Source organism: Maylandia zebra, unplaced genomic scaffold (assembly GCF_041146795.1).
Source record: "Maylandia zebra isolate NMK-2024a unplaced genomic scaffold, Mzebra_GT3a scaffold11, whole genome shotgun sequence".
In the NCBI taxonomy this organism is placed as follows: Eukaryota; Metazoa; Chordata; class Actinopteri; order Cichliformes; family Cichlidae; genus Maylandia; species Maylandia zebra.
In genome coordinates, this window is record NW_027490041.1 from 2845825 (window position 1) to 2864652 (window position 18828).

Here is an 18828-nt window from a genome sequence, read left to right on the forward strand (position 1 = left end):
ATGTATTAGCCTGGAAACTAAAAAAGAAAATAGCAGATAATACAGTTCACAAAATTAAACATCCAGTGACAAAACTAATAAAAAAATAAACCAATAGAAGTTCAGAGTGCATTTGAAACATTTTATAAGACTCTGTATGCTAATAACACAGAGAGTAGTATAGTTGAAATTAACAGTTTTTTAGATTCTCTTGATTTACCAGTACTGAATGAAGAACAGAATAAAACTTTGAAGATATAACAGAAAAGGAACTAAGAATAGCAATAAGTAAAGTTAACAGAAATAAATCTCCAGGATCAGATGGATATACGGCAGAATGGTACAAGGAGCTAAAAGAAGAATTAATACCAGTGATGCTTCTAACAATGAATTGGATCCTAAAGAAGGCTCAAGTACCTTCTAGCTGGAAAGAAGCAATTATCTCTTATTCGATTCAGTTAATTGGAACTTTCTTTACCGAGTCTTGCATACATTTGGCTTTCACGAAAATATAATTAAGACAATACAGGCACTTTATGATAACCCTACGGCAAGGATTAAAATTAATGGCTACCTATCAAATAGTATTAAGCTGCAAAGAGGAACAAGGCAGGGCTGTGCGTGTTCACCATTATTATTTGCGTTATATCTGGAACCATTGGCTCAATATATAAGACAAAATAAAGAAGTAGAAGGTATTAATATCCATGAAAAGGAGCATAAATTAGCCTGCTATGCAGATGATATTTTAATATTTTTGGGTCAACCATCAAACTCTTTACCTAAATTAATGCAATCATTTGAATACTTTGGTCGACTATCTGGATATAGGGTTAATATGAGTGAAACACAATTGCTTAAGTACAACTATATTCCATCAGAAGAAATTAAAAATAAGTATCAATTAGCATGGCAAACAGAGTACTTTAAATATCTAGGAGTCATAATACCTAAGGATCTTACAGAACTATTAGAACGAAATTATTTACCAATACAGAAAAAAATTAAGGAACATATAGCGAGATGGAATCTAATTCCATATTTAAGTTTATATTCGAGAATAGACTCAATTAAAATTAATATTCTTCCTAAATTATTATATTTATTTCAAACATTACCAATAGAAATGAACCAGAAACAGTTTAATGAATGGGATGAAATTTTGTCAAGATACATATGGCAAGGAAAAAGGCCCCGAATTAGATTTAAAACCCTACAACTTAACAAAGGAAAAGGGGGTGGGGCTTACCTTCTCTTAGGGAATATTATTGGGCAGCACAATTAAGGCCTATGATATGCTGATGTAATCCTTCATATGACGCTCAATGGAAAGTTATTGAGGAGAGTCTGACCTCCATCCCCATATAAGCTATTATAGCAGACAGAAGCTTGCAAAATTTAATAAAAACTATTGAAAATCCATGGATCGACTTCCGGTGTCATGGTGGCGAGAGTAGCAGCATAAACAGGAGCTCCTGCATCGATAGCTAAAATAATCCGCAATTCAAGAATATAATTCATTAAAAGCGACTTCCCCTTTAAGAAATATGAGCGGAGATAAAAATAAGAAGGGACGAGCCCCAGGCCGAAGCTTAGAAACGCGACTTGAGAGTAAGACATATGAAACACGCTCCGAGCAAGAGGGCGAGAGGATGGCGGCGGAGGCCGCAACATCAGCGCTAGGCCCCCTCAGACAAGTGGTGAGTGAAGTAGTGGCGGAGGGCATGCAAGACCTTAAGGCAGAGATGAAGAAGGAGCTATCGCTCGTGAGAACAAGTTTGAAAGAGGACATGAAAGCCCAAATGAGCGAGTTAACACACGAGATAAATCAACAGGTTACCGCCGCCACAAGCAGGATCGAGGAGGTGGGGAAACGTCTGGAAGAAATGGAAAGAAACATGGTAGGGAAGGAGAAATGGGATATTGGAGTGAGGGATGCCATTGTTCAGCTGCTGGATAACCAGAGGCAGCTCCAAGAGAAGGTTACGGATTTGGAGGGGCGCTCACGCCGTAATAACATACGGATATATGGCATCCCTGAGAACATAGAAGGCACCTCCATGCTAAGGTATGTGGAAAGCATGATGATATCGGAGTTGGGGGACGGTGTGGACTTGGGCAGCGAGAAGAGCCTAGGGATAGAGAGAGCTCACCGGGCGCTGGGAGTGCAGCCGCCGCCGGGGGCGCCCCCTCGATCAACGGTGGTGCGCTTCTTAAAGTTCAATATTAAAGAACAAATCCTACGCGCTGCATGGAAGAAGCCTGTATATATAAAGGAGAAACGGATTTTCTTTGATCACGACTATGCCGAAAACATACAAATGAAGAGAAAAGAGTATGGCCCGGTTAAAAAAGTACTTAAAGAAAACGCCATCCGGTTCCAGACCCCGCTTGCTAAAATGCGGGTTCATTTTGACTCGGGAATGGTCCTATACAATAACGCGGAGGAAGCTGCGGCGGATCTAAGAAGACGCGGATACACGGTGGGACCGGTGGCCACAAGAAAGCCCAAAGGCATTACGGCGGAGATGATCAGCAGTATCCTACCGACGAGCGTGGTTGGGCCGCGACGCGCCGGGAATACAGCTGATCTACGCGGGAGCGTACGGGAAAAGCTGAAGGTTTTCCAGCGCACGGAGGACGTCGGTACGGAGGAGTAACACCTGCGCCCCACCCGCCCCGTTTCGCTGTTAAGATGATCATAAGACCAACGGAACAACAGGTGCGCCGGGCTGCTGATCAATACAGGGGGATATATGGTTGGATGGCCTCCTCCCCTGGCCGTGATGGAATATGGCACGTCGATATCCCTTTGATCATAGAGTGGTGAGGGGCCGATGCAGGTGACTCACGTGTTTTTTGTTTTTGTTTTTTAGTTTCCCTTTTTCTTTTAAAATAGGAAACGAGAGGGGCCCCACACTGTGGCATTTCCCCCAGACTGAGAGGAGAGAAAAAACCTCTCTTATGGAAGACCTGGTTTATTTGGTTAAGACAAGTTCTGTCTTTGTTCATGTGTGTTTATTATGTGTTCTGAGGGCTGGGAGTATTGGTATGTTGGTGCAGGAAAATAAGTTGGAAATATATAGAACATATGCAGTATTATAAGGTATTGTCTTTGAATGTAAATGGTATAAAGAATCCCATTAAGAGGAGTAAGATAGTTTCAAAGCTAAAAAGGGAAAAAATTGATATTGCATTTCTACAAGAAACGCATCTCTCAAAGGAAGAACATGAGAAGTGGAAGAGAATGGGATTCAAAAATATCTATTATGCCTCACATAGATCCGGCAAAAAAAGAGGAGTGGCCATTCTGATACCGAACAAGGTTGGTTTTGAGTTTACTGGAGAACATAAAGATAAAGAGGGAAGATTTGTGTTGGTGAAAGGGAAGATGGAACAGGAAGACGTCACGCTGTGTAATATATATGCACCCCCTGGTAGTAGTACAGGGTTCTTTAAGGAGATATTCAGTCTTATCGCCGCAGAAAGTGTTGGTACATGTATATGTGCAGGAGATTTTAATTTACTTCTCCATCCAAAATGGGATACAACTAGCCGAGACCGGAGGGGAACTAAATTAGAGAAACAAGTAAAAACAATGTTGTCTGAGTTGGGGCTTATAGATATATGGAGATATTTACACAAACATGAACGCAAATTTACATTTTATTCAGCGAGACATGATATGTACTCGAGGATTGATTATTTCTTTACTTTTAGTAAAGATCTCCACAGAGTGAAGGATTGTATAATAGGACAAAGAGATTTATCTGATCATTCGGGACTAACTATGAAGATTGGGTTTAAAGCTAGCCCCAAAAACACCTTATGGAGGCTTAACACAGGTCTGTTAAATAATGACTTGTTTAAAAGAGAAATGGGACAGGAGTTAAAAACATATTTAGAACTCAATGACAATGGAACAGTTAATCCTACGATTTTATGGGATGCGGCTAAGGCATACCTTAGGGGTAAAATTATTGCAAAATGTGCAGTCCTAAAGAAGGTCAGAGCAAAAAAGCTGTCAGATTTGCAGGAAAATTTGGGAAAATTGGAACAATTGCACACTGTTACAAGGTGCCCCCAGGTATTGGAGCAGATGAGGCTGGTTAAACAAGAGATCCACAAAATTTTAAGTGAGGAAATTGAAAAAAAATTAAAATATAATAGACAACGGTGGTATGAGGCAGGACCCAAAGCTGCTAGGCTATTATCATGGAGACTCAGGAGGCAACAACAGGAGAACACTATTCATAAAGTTCGAAATTTAAGAACAAATAAGATAACTAATAAACTTGAAGAAATTCAGAGAGCATTTGAAGAATATTACACTGAGCTATACACACAACCGGACAAAGCAGATGAGCATAAGATTCAGAATTTCTTATCCAGCCTAGATCTACCGTTTATAGGTAAGCAGCAGAATGAAAAACTCGTCAGAGAAATATCAGCAGAAGAGATTAACATTGGGATCTCAAAACTCAAGACTTTTAAAGCCCCAGGATGTGATGGATTTCCACCAGAGTGGTATAGGCAGATGAGGGAACCCTTAATCCCGCTACTAAAGGCCTCTTTTAATTACTCTCTGAGTGGGGGGGCGCTCCCACCATCGTGGCGGGAGGCGTATATCTCTGTCATACCAAAAGCAGGGAAGGATAAAACTGACCCCAGAGGTTATAGACCTATTAGCGTGTTAAATATAGACTATAAACTATTTGCCGCGATTTTGGCTAGGAGGCTGAGTACATTGATGCCCACGCTGATAGAGGAGGATCAAACAGGCTTCATTGGTAACAGACAAACACACGATAATATCAGAAGGGCCATTCATATTATTGACCGGATACTTAAAGGGAAAACTGGAACAGTTCTCATTGGGCTTGATGCGGAAAAGGCATACGATACAGTCGGGTGGGAATTTCTGTTTCATGTGTTGAAGAGATTTGGGCTATGTGACAGGTTTATTCAGTGTATAAGATTACTATCTGGCAGCCCAGATCAGACCTCTAGTGTGCTGGTGTAACTCTAAGTTTGAGGCAAAATGGAAGCACATTGAGCTTTCCTTGATGGATTTCCCAATACAGTCTGTTCTGGGGTCTCTTGAGAGTTTGCCACAGGCATATCAGATGCAAAATTTATGTGTAAGTTTTTCCCTGAAAAAATGGGCAGATGTGATTAAAATTTTTGGTCTTAATAGGGAAATAGGGTTGCTGGGATGGCCAGCGTATCTCCCACGCTTCCTTCCAGCATTGTTAGACCATAAATTCAGGGAGTGGTCCAGGCATGGAATCACTGCGATCTGTAAGATAGTTAAGCATGGGGAGCTGATCAAATTTGAGGACATGTGTCAGATTTACGAGATCGGCAGGGAAGATTTTTATCGTTACCTGCAGGTTCGGAGCTTCTTCCGGAAGGAAATTAGAATGCTTGACGCAGATGCTAGTGGGGTGATCCAAATATTTATGGATGCTTATGGTGAGAACATTATAAGAGGTACTATAGGCAAAATATACAGAAGTTTTACAGCCATGAAAAAGACCTCAACAAGATATGTCAGTCATCGATGGGAAAAAGAAGCAGGTATAACTATCTCAGAGGAAGATTGGTTGCGGATGTGGAAGAATGTGTTGTCTACCACAAATTCTTTAACATGGCGAGATTTTGGATGGAAGAATTTAATTAGATTCTTCATCACACCAAAGCAGAAATCCAAAATAAGTGGTTCAGGCGCTTCATGCTGGAGGGAGTGCGGGGAGGTCGCTGCAGGTTGCTTCCATGTCTTCTGGTCGTGCCCTAAACTGAAGACCTTTTGGGAGGAGATTAAACAAATGGTGATGGATGTGCTGGAAGTAATACTGGACTTCTCCTTTAGTACCATGTACCTTGGGAATATCCCTGAGGATATAAATAACAGAGACTTATACTTACTGAAAATAATTATGGTTGCATGCAAAAAGGCAATTACTAGGTGTTGGTTACAGACAAGCCCCCCCACGCGGAAGCTGGTCATAGACATTATTAACGCAATTCATCATATGGAACTGATTACCCTCTCACTGCGGCTACAGAAGGAGAAAGGAGAGAGACTTTGGGAACGATGGGATCATTATGTCAAGAGGCTAGAAACTGATACCTCTGTGATGCAGAGGGACAGCTGCGAATTTGTTTGAATGGAACATGCACCTGTGTAATATGTAATATGTGTAAGTAAAACAAGGCGTTGTGTATTTTGGAATATGCGAACATATGTGACTGTATTGGTTCTCCCTGCCCTCTTTAGTTCTGTATGTAAAATAAGATGAAAATCAATAAAGAGAAAGTATAAAAAAAAAAAAAAAAAAAAAAAAGAAAATCCATGGATCAAGTTGACTTTTAAAATTTGGGAAACAGTAATAAAAGAATATAAACTAGAAGAGGATATAGCAGTTCTTAAGTGGTGTGCATATGACACACATTTTGCTCCAAATAAATTGGACACCAGATTCAAAGATTGGACATATAAAGGATTAACAGCTTTATGTATGGTAATGGAGGAAGGCAGACTAATTAGTTTTTGCTTTTGCATTAGATTTTGACTTTGTTAACTACTAGAAGACTAGAGGAAAAATTAGTTACATTAATGGAAACAAAAACACAGCCCTATATTTATTTATTTATTTTTCTTTCCTTTTTCTTTTTCCTTATGTATTTTTTATTTATGTTGTTTGTTGTTTCCTGTTTTGCTTCTTTTTCTTTTCTTCTTCTTCTTTCATTCTTATTGTATGGATATTTTAGTTGTTTAAATATAGAAAAAAAGAAAAAATATATGTACTGAAAGATAGCTGAAGTTGATGGTATTGTATAGTGATTCTAAAATGTCAATAAAAAAAAAGAAGCTGGAATCCAATGAGTCCAAGTCTTCTGCTGATTCAGCATCACATTCATCTTTGCTCCTTGTTCTGCATCCCCACCATGGACTTCATTCCTTTCCAAGCCAGCCTTGAGTGTCCTTTATTCAGCTCATCCTCTGCTTTACTTTTACACCTGATTTTAGCTGCTTTTCTTCTCTCCCTCATAACAAGACAGCTTCTTCTGCCCGAGAACATGTTGGAGTGATTTACTAATCCAGGGCTGATTTTTGGGGAAAATAGTTCCTGTTTTCAAAGTAATCCCCATTTTTCCCAGAATGAAATGTAAGTAGAAATAAATAGAATAGAATAGAATTAGAATAGAATTCAACTTTATTGTCATTGCACATGCACAGGTACAGGGCAACGAAATGCAGTTTGCATCCATCCAGAAGTGCTTTAGTGATATAGGTATATTACAATATATATTAGCAATAGTATAGATATGTAAGTATATTACAGAAATGGGTCTATTATGGTATGTTATAATGTACACGGTATGAAGTATGTTGTGAATATTCTATAACTAAGTATGTACAGGCTGTAGTGAGTACAAGCTATGTACAGGCTATGAACAGGATATAAATATGAAAAACTATACAGAATATGAAATAAATAACTTTACAGAAATTTGAGATATACAGCAATAAAGTGATCTAAGTGAGAACATGAGCCTTTAAAAAGGCTCTTCTGAGGCTGCTGCCAGTGGTCAAAGCCTCCAACAAAGCTCTGTAAGTACATATGTGATCATAGCTTTAGCTTTTAAATGTTTATTCTAGTTAACACAGATCAGGTGGAACAACTCAAATAAAATATCAAAAATATTAAGTGGTCATCGGTACTCAGTTTGTTCAATACTGAATACAATGGAGCACAAATTGTCCACGTTTCTGAAATATTTCTGGGTGTAACTGTCACCAAAGTGCAATTTAGACCTGGCCTGTGGTTGTTATCTAAGTGATAATCATCAATTCTACTAAAACAAATACAAAATAAAGAAATTTGACACATTCTGTTGATATCAAAAGCACACTGAACAATTCAGTGTTGTTTTACTGCTGTTCACTCTTCACTTCTTCTCCTCTGATTCTCTCCACATGTTGCTCTGCATCAGTGCTCAGTTTCCTGACAAAACAAGATGAAATATTGCTAAATATAATAGTATCTCATTACGCTTCAACATAAGTGTTTTATTTTTGTAATTGTTTATCTGTTATTTTTCAGACTGAGTCACTGTGACCTGTCAGAGAGAAGCTGTGAAGCTCTGGCCTCAGGTCTCAGCTCTCAGACCTCTAATCTGAGACAGCTGGACCTGAGTAACATCAACCTGAAGGATTCAGGCGTGAAGCTTCTGTCTGAAGGACTGAAGAGTCCACACTGTACACTGGAAACTCTCAGGTGAGATCAAGCATTTTTCTTTCATCAACTGACAGAATTAGCAGATTAATAATAAGGCAGTCCTCTAATAAGAGGAGATGTGGAGGTGTTTTGAAGGGCAACATACTCTTATGTTAACAAGACAGGAAGTAGTTCCTGGGAACTGCTTCCTTTGTTATTGTCTAAGTAGAAACATGATGGTGAAACAGTGATGAGTTTGCAGAGGTGGATCCACAGCACACAACACAACAATGCTGTTGGGTGCTGAAAGCAGACTTCTCACAGATTCTGAGGCTGCAGGTTTCATCACTGTCCAACCAAAATTCACTGAACCAGCAGTAAATGAACGTCCAAAACTACACTTCATGTTTAAAAAACAGATGATCAGGGGGATTTGTGTTTACATCTTTTCTGTGTGATCTGTTCACCTGCTGTTTCAGCTGTTTGGTGGTTGTTGAGATGGTTTTGTGAACTTTTAGCTGAGATTCTGACGTTTCTGTAGATACCACACATGTCTAATTACTTTGTACAGCATGAATGGCCATAACGAGGTTTTTAACAGTAAGAAAAGTTGTAAAACTTCAGAAAATATAGTTAAAAGTCCAAAACCTTCTACGTCTGGTGGCTTGTGGTAAGGAGCAGATCAAACGAGTAAAGAATTACGTTATAATTATAAATGGCTTCAACAGCACATTCAGGTCTGTGAGACTCATTCAGACACTGAGCCGTGGCTCTGTGCTACATGCACATATTTCTGCATCTCTGCCATTCAGACACACTTTATATATAGTTTATTTTATGTAGTGTTCAATACTGAACTGTACATTTAGTCTTTATAAAGGCAGCAAGTTTTATTCAGTGTTTTCATAAAAGCCTTATTTTTATCCATTTACTGCTATTAGGAAGAACACGTGAGGTTTAAGACCTGGACCAGTTTGAAACCTTTTGTCCTCCACAGTGGAAAATGGGTGGAAATAAAAATGGGTCTCACTTTAGCCAGCTCCTAATTTTATCAGTTCTACTCTCAGCGTCTCCTGTATATCTCCTGTATAAATGTTGCACTCAGCTTTGTGCTCTCCAATATCACTGAAATGCAGCCAGATGCTGCTCATTTTGCCTTTTCACTCTTTCCTGACACGCTTGCATTTCAGTACAGCTCCCATTTCTCTGTGTACTGGTCTCTACCACTACCCTTGCTGTCTATGGGACATGTCCTCTTTCACATAATGGTATGATCCCAGTCTGTCTCTTAAAGTGATTGGCCACATGGTTTGCTCATCAGAATAACATCTCAGCCGTGCTCACATTGATTATCAGCAAGCCTGAAAATTCATCAATATTTGACATATGAAATTATGTCAAGGGCTGGATTTGGCCCACGGGCCATATGTTTGACACCCCTGGTTTACACGGTTTGGTATTCAATGTACAAGTGAGTTAGCTCTCAGGTAACTAGCAGACAAGCTAACTGCTGGGACTGCGTCTTTCTAACCAGAGCGTCAGACACTCAGACTGGTTTCCTTTGTGGATGATGATGTGTTCTCACACTGGTCCTTCATGCTGATGCTGCCATCCACCCACTGCTCCTGGATTCTCATCATCATCTCCATCAGCCCTCACAATACTCCACCTTCATCAGCTTCATGTTCAGCAGCCTGGATGGACAGTAATTCTTTCCATGGGTTATGGTGGGACATTGAGAGCTGAAGTCAAACAACAGTGAGAATGAAAGACTGATTCATTTCTATTTAGTCTTGTGATGTGCAGCTTTGTTCAGAGCATTAAGTCCCAGCAAAGATTACTGAGGTCATAGAGTCCTGATGAAACCTGTGTGCTTATAGAAACTGAGACCAGATGAACCAGAATAGAAGGACATTAAAATGAAGTGTCAGCTACACAAAGGCAAAGCTATTCAGTTGTTGCTGTGAGTTATTTAAATGGAGGATGGAGTCAGACTTTAAGCTGCTGGACTCAGTCACTATATCCTGTTGTCCTCATAGAACCTGGACACACAGACTCACCTGTGACACAGTGACACACAGTGTGGGCTACACACACATTAGAAAGTGGATCAGTCACACTTGTGCAATCATTTGTTGTGCTGGGAAACCATGAACACTTTGAATCACATTAATGGCTTTGTTACAGCAACATGCAGTCATGAGTTCAAAAGTAGTGCATTGTGTACTTATTTTAATAGTACTGCAGTATGAGAAGTGCAACATTCAGTGTGCAGAAACAGATCAGGTGCTTTCTAACAGCAGTGTTCCCTTTAACACAGCAGCAGTTCAAATATTTCTGTCAGTCTGAGCTGAAACATGAATCTAATCAAATATCAAATCAAAGTTCTTTGCCTCTGCCAGGACGTTAACATTTGATCTAGTTTTTTACAAAGTTCCCTCAGCGTCCAGAGCCACCAACATACCTTTGATCAACAGCAAGTGAACATTTATAAATGTGTGTTTGCAGAACAGGAAGCAGCAGAACTATTGTTCTGTTATCAGGCAGCAGCACAAACGCTCATCAGCTCATTTACTGTGCAGGACTTTGAGTGTGTGAAGTGTGTGTTTGTGCTGGATTTCCTTTGGAGAATCTCAGTCAGAAACCAGACAAAGAAAAACTCTTTCAACAGTCCAGGTTGAGTTGACAACATGAACTGCATTTATCTTCCTCTGACTGACATGTTCTTCCTCCTCTGCACCGAGCCAGCTGCTAAGACTCACAAGCTCATTGACATTTTCTGATGATAAAGAAACTCTCTTCTTCTGCACAATATGAGCAGCAACAGAGAAGAAGCTTTCACAGGTACAGATGTTGCAGCTGTGGCCAAGTACATGTGCTGCATGTTGGAGCAGCACTCTAATGGACAGGCCTCTGTACTGATGGTGGGCTCTGCTCTGTATCCACCACACTGTTCTCAGCTGAGTCTTCCTCCTGTTCACACTCTGATGAAGCACCAACAGGGCCAACTTCTTCTCTGGTGGCTCGGATGTTGTTGCTTCCACAGGTTTCCCTCCAACAACCCTCTGTTCCTGCAGTAAGTTCAGTAAGATCTGGGTAAACACTTGAGCTCCTTGAATCTGGCTCCAGCAGCAGTTTTCACATATACAATGTTGGCATTTTGCTTGCGTGTCTCCAGGTCTGTTCTGAATGTAGACTTGAATTTGACCACGTAGGCGGGGTCATCATCTGAGCTCTCCATCACCTGAGAGAGATGACAAAACACAGAATCACAGAGCATGAAACCAACGTTTCTCCTCCCAGAAGTTCAGTCACAGACCTGCAACAGAAACAAGAAGATTCAAATGACGCAGAGCTTTCATTTACTTATATCCACAAACATGTCCTCTACATATTCATGCTGTATTTACACACACATACAGAGGCTGTTTGTCTCTCACACACAGACAGGACACTGAGAAATACATCATGTTAAATATACCTGCAGGCTTCCAGCTGTGCGCTTTGTCCCTGTCAGCTGTGATTGCCATGGCAACCTTGGTGTTGTGCGCGATGCAGGGACGTGTTCAAAGGCAGACGTCTGGCAGCAGCATCATATTTGATGCACTATCTGTACTGAGTGTGCTGACTTTATTTCAAATGTCCCACTGCTGTGCAACATGAATCACATGTTCTGCACGTTTCTGTAACTCCCAGGTAACCATGGTTACACAGCCACGCCCAGTAGTCTCCAGAGAGACCAACAGCTGGTTCACGTTGTAACGCCGTGGCTTTCGTAGCCTCTCCTTTTTGTACAGCTCATGTGTTCTTCTTGTGATGCTGCGTCTTGAGGCTCATACATGCCGTCATTTGTTGATCCTAAGAACGTTCCTCAGACCGACTTCTTCAACAACAGATAACTTTAGTTGTATCAACACTGCCTCCTGGAACAGTTTAAAATGAACATGTCAAAGATCTGTACCTGTCTCCATGTTTCTGTCCCCGCCCCTTTCTTTCTGTCCTGGGTCATGTGAGCGCTGCAGTAGTATTAGGCCCACCCTCAATGCTCCCATTGGCTGAGACGCATAATGACGCCCATTTTAAGCCTCCTTGTTCTGTGAGCGTGCACAGATCCTGAAGCAGAAAGCCTGGGTTACAGAGAAATGATCATCACTGTGATGATGCTCATCATCTCTGACTGGGATTTGAGGTTTTGTCAAAGCAGCAAAGAAAGCCTGGCTATGTTGGACTGGGTGTGGCAGCAGCTCCCAGTTTGAGTTCAGGAGACAGACACCCTCTCTACTTTGAAGATCAGCTTCAAACTTTCCTTTTTGATAAAGCTTATAGTTCGAGCTGGATCAGGTGACCCTGAACCATCCCTTAGTTATGCTGCTATAGGCTCAGGCTGTTGGTGGACTTCCCATGATGCTCTGCTTTCTTCTCCCCTCTTTTCACTCCTGATGCTTTTATATGTCACTACTGCATGTCCTTAACTTTTGTCTCTCTGTTTTGTTCTTGTCTCTCTGAGCTCATCTCTTCTCTTTCCCCTCACCCTGCAACCAGTCATGGTAGATGCTCCTCCTGGAGCCTGTTTTCACTGGGAGGATCTTTGTGTCAAAGGGAGTTCTTCTTCCCACCATCACCAAGTGCTGCTCACAGTGGAGGCGGTTACCTTACACTGTTAAACAGCTTCAGATGACTGTTGTTGTCTGTTGGGTATTGTCACTTATAAATAAAGTTACAATGGATGGATGTAAATGGATAGATGTTATTGTGACAAAGAGAAAACAACTGTTGACAGATAGATTGTTGTTTTGTGTGTCTGCAGTCTGTCAGGCTGTCTGATCACAGAGGAAGGCTGTACTTCTCTGGCCTCAGCTCTGAGCTCCAACCCCTCCCATCTGAGAGAGCTGGACCTGAGCTACAATCATCCAGGTGACTCAGGAATGAAGCTGCTCTCGGCTGGACTGAAGGATCCAGGCTGGAGACTGGACACTCTCAGGTATGGAGAGAAAATCTGATAGAGGAGGAAGAGCTGGAAACATTTCCTGTGTCTTTCACTCACTTCCTGTTTGTTTCGGGCAGATGACACATGAACAATCACACATGCAGGAATATTTTCAGGGACAGACACACTAGCTGTCTAGCTGGATAGTTCATGGATATTTATGTAGGGGTCTCCAAGGAGTCTGTTTGCGGGAACATTTAGGTCACAGGTGTACCTGATATAGATACCAGTGTACCTAATAAAGTGTCAGCTAACATTTGGAAATGGAAGCTTAAATAATGACAAACTGTACATTCACAGCTGAATTCACAATAAATTTGTTCTCAAGTGCACATTTTTCTGTTATTGTTCTCAAACAACAGAATGAGAATGAAATATTGATTCTAACAGGGCCCATAAACAGCATTAGCTTAGCAGCATGAGCTTATCAGTTTCCATCATGGTCACACAAATCCTTAGCAGAGAAAAGTGGCCTACTTAGCAATAGCTGCTCAAGTTGTATAAAGAAAGGGAAAACAGTATTAGCATTAGCTGCTAATGGCAGCTTACTTAGCATAAACTCTTCACATCTTTATAATGCAAGGGAAAGGAGTCACTCATGGAAGCCTATTTAGCATTAACGTCTCACATCATTATAACACAAGAGAAAAGGGTATTAGCATAAGCTACTAATGCTTATTCACCTCAAATTAGCTTTAGCTGCTAATGGTAGCCTACTTAACATTAACTCCTCACTAATATAATGCTAATTCACATCAAATTAGCATTAGCTGCTCATATTGTTATAAGGAAAGGTTTTCCACAATAAAGGCATGGTTAAAAAAGGGAGGAAGGAAGCAGTTGCGACCCTCAGTATGTCTTGAAGATGATCATCCGTAAGTCTGGACCTGTACTTGGACTTATTGAAGTTCAAAGTGGAGAAGAGCTTTTGGCACAAGTATGTGCTACCAAAAAGGCACATGGTCCGCTTGAACATTCGGGAAAGCCGAGGGAAACTAGGGCTCAATTCTCTCAAAAATTGTCCAAGCTTGTCTGCTTTTCCACTCACCTCCCTGAACTTTGCTTTGAGTTCAGAGTTGCACTGCAGCTCAATGAGCTCCATTTGAAGCACAGAAGGGGCATCTTGCACATCAAAGGAGAAGGGGTCCGCAAAAATGTGAAAGGTGGCTCTGTGTGTCTTGAAGTCAGCAAATCTGTGATCAAATTCCTCCTGTAGCCTCAAAATGACATCAACATACTCGTCAGCACTGAATGGTGTGCCTGCATCCACGAGTGCCTTGCATGCTGGGAATTGGCAAAGGTTTGTCTGAGAGAGCTGAGCTTTCCAGAGCGCCAGTTTTGTGGAGAATGCTCTCACGTTGTCATAGGCAGCACTGACAAGTTGCCCCTGGCCTTGTAACGTCTTGTTCAGTACATTAAGCTCATGTGTCATATCAACAAGAAAAGCTGAGTCCATGAGCCATTTGGGATCAGTTAGCACAGGAACACTAACTCCATCCTTCTCCATGAAGGCTTCACTTCTGCTCTCAACTCAAAAAGTCTCTTTAATACATTTCCCCTGCTGAGCCAACGTACCTCAGTGAAGTCGAGCACATCCCCATATTCTGACTCCATTTCCTCTAAAAAAGCACAGAACCTTCGGTGCTTTAAGCCCCTGGATCTGATTTGGTTGATGCATTTCACAACAATAGACATCACATTGTCAAACTTCAGGCATTTGCTGCAAAGGACCTGCTGATGGATGATGCAGTGCAGAGCAATGGCCTCCTCCACGCCTTCCTCTTCCAGTTTGTTTTGTGCCACCAGTCCATTTTCCCTCCCTGTCATTGATGGCGCTCCATCTGTTGTTATTCCAACAAACCTCTTCCATGGCAAACCAACATTCTCAATGGCATCACACAGCTTGTAAATATCTGCTGAGCGGTGGTCTGGCCATGCATTGGAATTACTGTGAGCAGCTCCTCCATCACTTCAAAACTGTCATCAACACCACGGACATACATTGGGAGCTGGGCAGTGTCGGTGATGTCTGTGGTCTCATCAAGAGCGACTGAGTATACACTGAAACATTTGGCTTTCTCACACAGTTGGTCATAAATGTCACTTGACAGGTCAGAAATGCGATCTGCTGCGGTGTTGGCAGAAAGGCTGATGTTGCTAAACTGACCTTTCTTTCCCGGACAGACTATATTTGCAGCCTGCAATATGCACTTTTAGACAAATGCACCTTCTGTGAATGGCTTCCCTGCTTTAGCAATCATCTCACTAACCACGTGGCTCCGACTGCTGCATTATTCTCTTTGGTTGCTTTCTTGGAGAAATCTTGCTGCCTCAGTAGATCTGTTTTAAGACTGGCAACCCGGTTCGCTCTCTCGTCTCCCTGGTATTTTGCATCCAGCTCAGCATGTCTAGTTGTGTAATGACGTTTCAAATTGTATTCCTTGTGCAGCGCAACTTTCTCTGTGCAAATAAGACAGGTCGGGGTGCCCCTGTGCTCAACAAAGAAATATTGCATTTCCCACTTTTCCTGAAATTGTCGGTGCTCATCACCAACCTTTCTCTTCACCGCAGGCTTTGAAAAAGACATGTTTGGGGCTATGTGACATTTATAATTCTACTTGGTGTCACTGTCGCATTGAAGTTTCAATCAAGCGTTTAGCCGACGGACGGGGAACGTCTCAACGCGTAGAGAACGTCATTTCTGCTTCTTTTTCTTGCAACCGTAGCACGGCGATCGGCAGATAAAAAGCCGGTAGCAGTCTCCTTTGTTTTTACGCTCGATGTTCATGTCTTTCATGACGACACGAACACCGTGGCGTTTGCAGATGGTAGAAAGTGCAGGGATAGCGAGCGCAAAAAAGGCGACTGCTCACGGCGCCGGGCTGTTGTTACAGGAGAAAGAAGCGGAAATGACACCGTGACATATAACAAATAACATCAGCTGTTTCTGATGTTAGTTGTTTTGACTGCTTTTACATTATATTGAAATATATGTAATGTTCATGTTTGCTGCAATGCAAACGCAGTGATGCAAATAAAAACATCGAGCCACAAATTACGGTGCGACCCTATAATTAGTCCGGGTTACCGGGGACTGTTGTTGCCGATGAACAGGTGTCGCTATGTGACTGCAGACTAAATTGGGCTGCATTGAGTTCATGACTTTTCTTTTATCCCGCCGCCTACGCATCACTGTGAGAGTTAATATGAGATCTCTCTCTGTGGAAAAATAACTTTAAATCCCACTGACGTGTGTATAAATCTATATACGTATAATGTCCCGCTGGGCAGCAACTTAAAAAAACAACTTTTTTTGAAGTGTTGTGAACGCAGCGCGCTGGGGCGAATGTCGGCATTTGCCCAATAGAAAGGAGGAAGCCAGCCAGGCACAGGAAAGAAAGAAACACTCCAGGGCAACGCTGCTGGAACTTTGACTCATTGAGAAATGTTTCCCTGCTTGCATCAAGCCCGGCTGGTGTCCCCTGAAATCCATATCCCACCCTGATTGGTGGGTTAATTCAGCTCCGCCCACAACACTGTAAAGTGTCATACATTATCAAACTAACATTACATTTTCATATTAAGGTGGGGCCAAAAACTATCGTCCTGCGGGCCACAATTGGCCCACGGGCCGCGAGTTTGAGACCCCTGGTGTAGGAGGACACCTACTCTGTGTCTGGTTAAGTATAAGAGCCCTTTGTTAGGGGGACCGCTGGACTCTTAGCACCAGCTTTGGGGTCACAGGGTCACATCTGGAACACACACACACACACACACAGACACAGACACACACACACACACACCCACACACAGACACACACACACACACACACACTATGCACACACTGGTACTCTTTGTTCATACCTGTGTAAGACGTCATAATGAACTTGTGCATATTCATGTAAGCTCAATAAAGAGCAGTGTTACGAGGGAGCAGACGAGAGCGACTGAGGTCAAGTGAAGGAACGGCGCTGTCACAGTTCTCTCCCTCATCAATTGTCTGGTTCCAGCGGTGGGTCTGTGCTAGACGACCCATCACCAGCTTTTTCCACTGGTTACCAGTACGTGGTAGAATCCACTTCCAGATCTGGTTGTCTTTAAATCTGTGAATGGATTGGCTCCATCTTATCTCTCTTTAACAAAAGAATCCAAGTGGAGCCCTCAGGTCTGCAGATAAGCAGCTTCTGACCAGAACTAGACGTAAAAACAGAGGTGAGCTTTATCGATGGCTGCAGCCAAACTCTGGAACAGTCGCCCTTCACATCAGGTCGTCACCAACACTGGACATTTTTAAAAGCCGGTTGGAAACACATTTGTACTCTGTAGCTTTCAATCCTGACCAGTCTTTATAGTCATTACTGTGTATGTTTCCTATTTTCTCTCTACTCTGTGCAGCACTTTGGCTCAAGCTGTTTTTAAATGTGCTGATAAATAAATGTAGATTTCTTTGAATAAAACAGTGGAGCCGAGCTTTGAGCTCAGTGTGTAACAGTGTGTGTGTGAGAGCCATGTAATGTCCATGTGTGCATGCTGACTGTGCTGCTCTGACCCCCCTCCTCCTTTCAGGGTGGAGCCTGCTGGAGTCCGATGGTTGAGACCAGGTCTGAGGAAGTGTAAGTGTGTTTTTAATGGGATTCATGAAAACAAAGCAGCACACATTCAACCATCTTCATCATGTCAGGAGTCATCATCAAAGTGTCAATCAATGAACAGATGATGGATCAATAACTGCAGCTGGATTGTGTTTGTTCTCTCCATCAGATTCCTGTCAACTCACAATCGACACAAACACAGTGAACACAAAGCTCCAACTGTCTGACAACAACAGGAAGGTGACACGTGTGGAGGAGGTTCAGTCATATCCTGATCATCCAGACAGATTTGATGATGTTTATCAGCTGCTGTGTAGAAATGGTCTGACTGGTCGCTGTTACTGGGAGGTCGAGTGGAGAGGAGACGTTTGTATATCAGTGAGTTACAGAAGCATCAGAAGGAAAGGAGACAGTAATGACTGTTTGTTTGGAAACAATGATCAGTCCTGGAGTCTGGTCTGCTCTGATGATGGTCCTCAGTCTGTCTGGCACAATAACAGCTACACATCCTTCTCCTCCTCCTCCTCCTCCTCCTCTGTCTCTAACAGAGCAGCAGTGTATGTGGACTGTCCTGCTGGCACTCTGTCCTTCTACAGAGTCTCCTCTGACACTCTGATCCACCTCCACACCTTCAACACCACATTCACTCAAACTCTTTATCCTGGGTTTTGGTTCTGGTCTCGTGGTTCCTCAGTGTCCCTGTGCTGAGTGGAGTGTAAAGAGTGTCTCCTGTTACAGAAACACTCTGACTGTTGAACAGATAGTTCAGTCTGTACATGTCTGTCTCTTTCACTCACAAACACGTTTTCAGATTCATGGATTCAATCAGTTGATGTTTGAAACTCTTCTAAATGATTCCTTGTAAACTTCTTCAGTCACAAACAAACAGGAAGTGATGTCACATGTGTTCCTGTCCACACAGCAGAATGAGTCTATTGCTGACAGTGATGTACAAACAGAGTGAGCATTTCTGAGGCCCAAAATAAACTGAGTAGTTCACTGAATGAACAATGGACTGTGAGCTCAGTTCCTTCATCATTAGTA

The 18828-nt window shown here is 42.0% G+C and overlaps 1 protein-coding gene across 1 annotated transcript in view; it reads left to right on the top strand.

Moving 5' to 3' along the window:
* LOC143416076 (protein NLRC3-like) overlaps positions 1-18828 on the top strand; it is a 37290-nt gene extending 18462 nt beyond the window's left edge. The window contains exons 5-8 of the mRNA XM_076881450.1: positions 8091-8264; positions 13012-13185; positions 17759-17805; positions 17954-18828. Coding sequence (XP_076737565.1) covers positions 8091-8264; positions 13012-13185; positions 17759-17805; positions 17954-18492 — 934 coding nt within the window. The 3' untranslated portion in view covers positions 18493-18828. The remainder of the gene's footprint in view (positions 1-8090; positions 8265-13011; positions 13186-17758; positions 17806-17953) is intronic.